Source organism: Brassica napus, unplaced genomic scaffold (genome assembly GCF_020379485.1).
Source record: "Brassica napus cultivar Da-Ae unplaced genomic scaffold, Da-Ae ScsIHWf_1729;HRSCAF=2359, whole genome shotgun sequence".
In the NCBI taxonomy this organism is placed as follows: domain Eukaryota; kingdom Viridiplantae; phylum Streptophyta; class Magnoliopsida; order Brassicales; family Brassicaceae; genus Brassica; species Brassica napus.
In genome coordinates this window covers 22933-30652 of record NW_026015146.1, presented here as the reverse complement: position 1 = coordinate 30652, position 7720 = coordinate 22933, and the positions used below count along the sequence as shown (strand labels likewise).

Here is a 7720-nt window from a genome sequence, read left to right as displayed (position 1 = left end):
TCACACCTCTCATATATCCGTTTATCTGCAAACAAGAAAGTCTTTGAAACCTGAATCTGTGTTCTATCTCCTCTTTTTTTCCTTTGTGCAGTCCTTAAAAACCTCTGTTACTATGTTTTAATTTGATATCATTTTTCCTTATAGTTGGCTGAATTCTAATTATTCAACTCACTTGGATCCTCCAGGCTCTAATCCTAATCATTTTTGCTTCCAAGAGCAATGACCGTCACACACCAATTTACAAAAACATGCTGAAATTAACTTTTAATCACCCATTTCTAATCACAGCCACTCTCTTAGCATCATCAATCATACATATACACTATGTAAATGCATATGTATCACATCTTGGTTGTTGAAGTTGAAAACATTGATGTGTGTATGAGTTATTACTTATTAGAGGTTAAAGAAGAATTAAATTAACAAGGGTGAAAGAAGAGACAGAGAGCAGATATATCATCCATGGCTATGCTTCTTCTCTTCTTACGCCAAAGCATCATAGCTTTCTTTACCAATCTCTCTGCGCTCTTTCTTCTGTCTTTCACTCCTCTTGCTATCTCCACTGCTTCATCATTTGTCATCACATCCCACATCTATATACACACACACATACATGATTATAAATTTATATGTGTGTTTTATCTTGCTTTTGATTCAAAACTGATTATATTGATATATATTACCCCATCGGTTGCCAAGATGAGAAACTGGTCCTTGCTGGTTATCTTTCTGTATGTCACTTCCGGTTCAGAGACTAAACCAAAGTCTTTAAGGCAGTAATCTCCAAACGCTCTTGAGACAGCTAAACCAAGCGATCTGCCATTTGGCATGCCCACCCGGTACACTCCCGGTTCATCATCTAGGCAAAACAACCGTCCATCCGATTGTTTTATCCGTTCTGCTTCCTCTGTTTAACCGGGTAGTAATACATACCAGTTGATAATTCCAGTTTTAGTATAATCTTTCCAACTAATTGTGAAAAGGCTTTTAGGGATATACCGGGAATGTTCGGTTTAAAGTCTACTGATAGCTGAACCGGCACTAAACCGACTCCATCATCAGAAGTTGTTGCTATTACTGCTCTTGAGTCACCCGCATTTGCTACAACAAGATGATCACCCTTCAAATGCAAAAAAATCAAACTTCAACGCTTAGCATCCTTTCTATGTAAATTTCTATTATATCATTTGGTTTTTTATGATGTACCTGCAAGATGGCGGTGAGAGCGGTGCAGCCACTGCAGTAAGAATCAATGGATGGATGGATCTTGAGATCAAGATCGATGATAGAAAATGTTTTCATGCAAGGTTGCTTCCAAAGATCAAACGGAGAGAAACATTCCGGTGAAGATGATAAGGATGCAAGAGTTTGTTGCCACTGGCAAAGCAGTGAAGCTGGAAATAACTTTTTTACTCTTTTGGTTATCTTATGTCCCCATGGTCCATGTCCATCGAACATCCCACAAAATGTTATGTCTTCTTGGCTTCCAAAACCCTATATATTATGCATAGACAAATTCATAAAACATATGATGTTGTAATTTCTCACCTGTCATATATACTTTAGCTACTAAGTTATAGACATCATAACTATATAATCATCGGTTACATGGAAGAAGAAATTACCTAATATATATGTATATTTATGTAAAGTGTACCTCCCAAACAATGGCACGATCTTGGTTTATTCCTTTCTCACCTCTATTAGTACAAATAGAGGTAAATCTCTTGGAAGTTTCGGAGCTAACAAAGCCCGATGAACCTAGGAAAGTCGAGTTCTTCTTGGAATATTTCATCATCGATTTTGCGATCTCTTTACCTCCATCTTCATCTTCAGATAGATATTTTCCTTTCTTCATCGATACACTTCTTGCCAAACCGTCCAAAAATGCAGGCAAAAGCACCATTCAATTCTCTAGTGCTCTAACGATCCTACAAGTAATGATATATATATATATATATTAACTCTATGTATAATGAATTATGACAAGTGATAAGATAAATTAGGTATATATAAAAACATGATTGTTGCAGCTTCTCAAGATGCAGAAGAACAAAGGTTTTGTTAGTAAATTACACAATCTCCGGTGAATATTCTTGGTCGTAGTTTCTCTATTGAATACTTTTACTTTTGCCGGATTTAACTATTTATAAGCTGGTGAATCGTCTCTGTGACTCATCATCTTTGTCTTTCTCTCCTTCGACTATTCTAAGCCTTATTATTTTATACATATACACTGAATATACATGTCGATGAGGAGACGTATATGTTAAGCATAAAGTTGACGCCAATTTTTTTATACAGCTGAAGGCTATACCAATATAACAAAGATAAATTTCTTATGATATTTATTTTAAGTTTTTGTCACGAAAATATCTTTCAATGAAGTAAATGACCAAAATAAATTTTATTAAAAGGTAAAAATATATTTTTATCTTAGGGTTAACTAATTTATACTTAGGTTGAAAGTTAAAAGGTGGGGTTTGGAGATACGGTTTCAAATTTTAAAAAATAAAAAATTAAAATTAAAATTTTCAAAATAAAAATGGATTATTTTAGTTATTTTTTTTTTGACGGTTATTTTGTGACCAAAAAACTTAAAAAATATTATTCGAGAGGATTGCCTTGTAACAAATAGTTTTATTTGGTTAGGTTAAGGTAGCGGATATGTATATTCCATTGGTAAAACAAAGTTAAAAATGATAAAACGTATCACGTCCTATATAATTAAAAGGACCTGTGAAATAAAGAATTAACACGATCGAACTCAAATGTATATCAGTATATATACATAGAAATAGCATAACAACATAACAAATGAAAAATTATATCTAAAGAAAATAGTCTAAAATAATTCAACATAAATTTCACATATACAAGGCTGAAACAATATATGACACCAAGAAGAAAAAAAAAGGTAATAGAACTCGTAAACGAGTTATGCATACACGAGCTATTGTGCTACAGCCGAGAATACATATAGCGGGTGTACATGGTAAAAGTTTTATTTTATTTTGACAAGTAGTAAAAGTTTATTTGAAAACTTCTGTTTGTCGATCATGTGTGTTTTAGGTTGTACATGGACTTCGTAACAATAAAATTTTCTGTTATAAAGGTGAATTGATTTATTTATTTATAAAGGTGTATTTTAGACTAAGAGAACGGTATCTGAATGAATAAAATACTGTTTATATACAACATCTATAATATATATACATGCATATATTGCCATATTGGCTAATGCATTTGTTATGGAAGTGTTAGGCGTGGGAGCCGTGAAGATGTCATTTCAACGCAATCATCAAATTGAAGAAAATGGACATGTCGTATATATTAATTTTGGGGTCAAATGACTCGGATGCAACAAAAAAAGCGTTGCAACAACCACAGTGAATAAACCAATGAAACTTTATCACCACATATAATACAGTTTAAGACCGACAAATGAATAGATTATAGTCGCTTAGTACCTCATTATGATAGAGATGTATATGCTTTAAATTAGTAAAATGTCTTGATTAAATGTGGATGTGGAAGAAAATCAGTATATCTGTATATTAATGAATGTGGTGGAAATATAAAATGATATCATGTGGGGGTTTGTTAAACAATAAGCACTTGTCAATAAAAGTTGTGGCTGTGAGAGGCTCTCGAATCTAAAAGCTAAGACCATGGGTAATCATTAATTGGAATCTTTAGTACAAGGGCATTTCGGATTAATTTTAGATATTTTAGATTTTTTTGAAAAAGAAAAAAATGACCATTAACAGACCGCCACGTAGTCAATGAGATCCGTAAACAGTGTAAGGATCAATCCTTATCAAAGGATTTTAAGGATTCTTTTTTGGACGTACTCTAAAAAAGTGCACTCCACACCCTCGATTTCCTTAAGAGCTACCATCGTGCATGGTCAGTGCCTTTGATCCGTAACAACTCTTATCTTTAATAAAAGAAAATAAATTATTTTATTACACCGTAGTCAGACGATACGTTCCTATCATTCAAATTATGTAATAACATGCCAAAAATAAAATAGAATACGACATCGTTACGAATTTACGATATACAGTACAAGTATAAACACAAAGTTGTATAAGTTGCAAGATGTTTGCATCATATATATAATATATACACAAATCAAATGGAATATATACATACAGTATACGTATGCAATCAAGACATGAGACTGGATTAGTTTGTTATTAGGTGCGTATATACAATCACATGTTATATGGAGTTTTAATTGACCTTTTCCTTTGCTTTCCCTTGCGATTTAATAATCAAATTTGTTAGTCTATGGTCTAAGCCTAAATATATATGCGCCCTAGTGCATATGTTAGATTTTATGCATGTCCACTTGGCTAGATTTCTTAGGTAATCCATAGGGATTGCTTACGAGTTTTAAATATAAAGTTAAGTTTGAAAAATTATTACACAAAAAATATGGAAAGAGATAATATAAATTATCTTGCGCTACATGGAATTATGATAAATGTATGGTCACAATGGAGCAGATTAGCAATCAAAATCGAATTACTATTTGGGAGAGGATGAAATAAAATTGATATACATATTATTTACTATGTTATGAAAGATTAGCCGCAAACGTTGAAAAATATAAAAGATGTGGGGCCCGCTGCACTATTTGCACAGTGAATTTCTCTTCTATATAAACGATCGTTTCGATCGATTGTAAACACACCATCCTTCTCTTTCAATAACACATCATCTCTTCTTATCAGTATTATCTTCTTCGTACGGATATAAAATTTTGCTTTATTTAAATTCCTGCGATATAATAAAATTCCAGTTCTTTTCATAACACGTTATCAGCACGATCACTCTGCGATTCGGTAACATTTATTTGTATCATTTATACCCTGTTATAATGGTCGGTATACCGCCTCTACTATTATTTATATTATGTTATAATGGCCGGAATACCGCCTATATTATTTACTAATAATTTAATTTATTAATGGTCGGCCGAGCCGTCTTATATTCTGTTTATTATTTATTGGTCGGCCGAGCCGCCTTATATCCTGTTTATTATTTATTGGTCGGCCGAGCCGCCTTATATTCTGTTTGTTATTAATTGGTCGGCCGAGCCGCCGTATAATTTATTTATTACTCTGCATTGATCGGCTGAGCCGTCGCATGATTTGTTGTCATAACATAAATATTTTATTGTCATAATTTTTTACTTTTATGAAATTTTATAGATTTGATTGACCATTTAATACGATATTTACGGACTAATTTTTGGTGCACTCGATTTAACCCCAACGGTCACAAAGAAATTTTTTCAAAAATTTCCCTTTTCTCCAACGGTTATGAACAGTATTTTTCACCTATAAATACAACTCATTTTCACTCCATTTCATCATCCAAAACATTTCATCTTCTCTCAAAAATTTCAAATCGCTCTCCTCCGATTTTTCATTTCAAGAAAGATGATTCGCGCACTTTTGTTTTTATGTGCCATTTTTATTTGTGTTTCTATTTATGGTTTATTCGTTGGAGAATTTACTCCGACTGAATTTAAGATGAATATCGGTTTAATTTTCTTTACATCGCTTCTCCTTGTAATTGCTTGTATGATTAATGTAAACGGTTTTTAATTATGAAGTTCTAATAAATTATTATTTTGTGTTTTAGAATTACAAATGGCAAACATCGAGAAACTCCAGTTCCCGGCCCTGAAAATAACTGGCGAAAATTACGTCGGGTGGGTCACAAACGTGAAACCATATCTGGTGATGAAAAAGATAACCGAAACAATTGTAATCGGTAACAAATCACCACCCGAACATATAGCCGAAGCGATAATCTTCCTGAAGAAGCATTTAGATGAAAGTCTAACGCACGACTATGCAAACGTCGAGGACCCAGCTGAACTGTGGCAAACTTTAAAAGAAAGATTCGATAACCAGAGACAAATCAACCTTCCTCACGCTCTAGAAGAGTGGAAAAATCTGAGGTTCCAAGATTTTCAAAAGGTTGAGGATTACAATTCCGCTATCCTGCGGATAGTTGCACTCCTGAAGTATTGTGGTAATCCTGTCTCTGAGGCAGAAATGATGAATAAAACATACATCACTTTCCACAAACAGCTTCACTTCTTACCCGAAATTTACAGAAAATGCGGGTACACGAGATTTTCTGAATTGATGGTTGCGCTCATGTTAGCTGAAAAGAACAATGAACTCTTAATCAAAAACCACAATTCCCGGCCTACGGGAGCCAAAGCATTCCCTGAAGTGAATGCTACGGCGATAGAAAATTCGGAAAGAAGAAACCATACCAATCGAGGTCATGGCCGCCGTTTCAACAACAAACGTGGAAAAACTTACAATCCCAAATGGAGGGGATCTAATAAGTGGGTTAGACCCGGGCAAGTTTCCAGGGGTAAAGAAACTCAAGAGGATACCACCCAGAAGCGTGAGACAGTGTGTTACAGATGTGGTTGTAAAGGACATTGGTCCCGTACCTGTCGTACTCCTTCACATCTCTGTAAGTTATATCAAGAGTCCACGAAAGGAAAGGCTAAAGAGGTGAACCTCACGGAAAATGTTGAAGGGACCTCATACCTTGAATCCTCCGACTTCGCTAATGAGCTGGACTAGATTACTCCTGAAGAGAATCGAAATGCCTATGATAAGAGTATTGAATAGTTTTCAGTATTACCATGTATAATTATTATATTTCATGTTTTAAACAAATAATGATGTTTTTAACGTCATCTTATTGTATAATTATTGTGTCTTTTTTTTTTATGAATGAATTTTATGTTTCTTTTATATTTATGACAATTTCAGAAATGGATCATAATGCTAATGGAGCAAAATCCAAGAAACGGATTCGTGAAATATGCATACCAGATAGTGGAACAACGCACACTATTCTGAGACAAAAGAGATATTTCTCTAATATAGAACCGACAAGAATTGTCGTCAATACAATATCAGGTCCTGCAGACGTGATTGAAGGAACTGGTAAAGCAAACTTTACTTTACCGAATGGAACAAAATTTTCCATAAATAATGCTCTATATTCTCCAAGTTCTAAAAGGAATTTGTTGAGTTTTAAAGACATATATCTTCACGGATATGATACTCAGTCTGCAACTGAGGATGGAAAGAAATACATGTATGTAACTTCTGAGAAATGTGGCAGAAAACACATATTAGAAAAGTTTCCAGAACTTCCTTCGGGACTACATCATACTTATATCGATGAGATCGAATCAAATCTTTTAGTAAAACAGAACCCAGAAGAGTTCACATTATGGCATGATCGCCTTGGCCATCCAGGCACTACAATGATGCGTAAAATCATAGAAAGTTCACATGGTCATCCACTGAAAATCCAGGAGATTTCTCAAGGGAATAAAATGACATGTGTTGCATGTTCTCTAGGAAAATTGATCGTAAGGCCATCGCCAACCAAAATCGATAAAGAATCACCAAAGTTCCTTGAAAGAATTCAAGGCGATATATGTGGACCTATACACCCACCTTGTGGACCATTCCACTATTTTATGGTATTAATTGACGCATCCAGTAGATGGTCACACGTTTGTCTATTATCATCTCGAAATGTGGCATTTGCGAGATTTCTAACTCAGATAATCAAACTGCGAACACAGTTTCCTGATTATACTATTAAAAGAGTTAGACTAGACAACGCTGGTGAATTCACATCCCAAGCATTCAATGAC

At 34.2% G+C, this 7720-nt stretch overlaps 2 protein-coding genes across 4 annotated transcripts; one reads left to right on the top strand and one right to left on the bottom strand.

Moving 5' to 3' along the window:
* Positions 1 to 249: 249 nt before the first annotated feature.
* Positions 250 to 2243, bottom strand: LOC125598513 (probable protein phosphatase 2C 41). 3 transcript variants are annotated; one of them, XM_048772552.1, is made up of 6 exons: positions 2077 to 2243; positions 1658 to 1931; positions 1207 to 1494; positions 1000 to 1120; positions 684 to 907; positions 250 to 593 (listed from the first exon to the last, which is right to left on the bottom strand). In XM_048772552.1, the coding sequence occupies exons 2-6, from the start codon at positions 1904 to 1906 to the stop codon at positions 420 to 422; spliced, it is 1056 nt and encodes a 351-aa protein (XP_048628509.1). In that variant the 5' UTR covers positions 1907 to 1931; positions 2077 to 2243; the 3' UTR covers positions 250 to 419. The 3 variants fall into 3 exon arrangements, with proteins under 3 accessions (XP_048628509.1, XP_048628510.1, XP_048628511.1); XM_048772553.1 differs by lacking the exon at positions 2077 to 2243 and having other exon boundaries at positions 1658 to 2022; XM_048772554.1 differs by lacking the exon at positions 2077 to 2243 and having other exon boundaries at positions 1626 to 1865.
* Positions 2244 to 4229: 1986 nt separating this feature from the next.
* LOC125598512 lies at positions 4230 to 6684 on the top strand. The gene is made up of 2 exons (XM_048772551.1): positions 4230 to 4853; positions 5659 to 6684. The coding sequence occupies exon 2, from the start codon at positions 5667 to 5669 to the stop codon at positions 6624 to 6626; it is 960 nt and encodes a 319-aa protein (XP_048628508.1). The 5' UTR covers positions 4230 to 4853; positions 5659 to 5666; the 3' UTR covers positions 6627 to 6684.
* The last annotated feature ends 1036 nt before the right edge of the window (positions 6685 to 7720 follow it).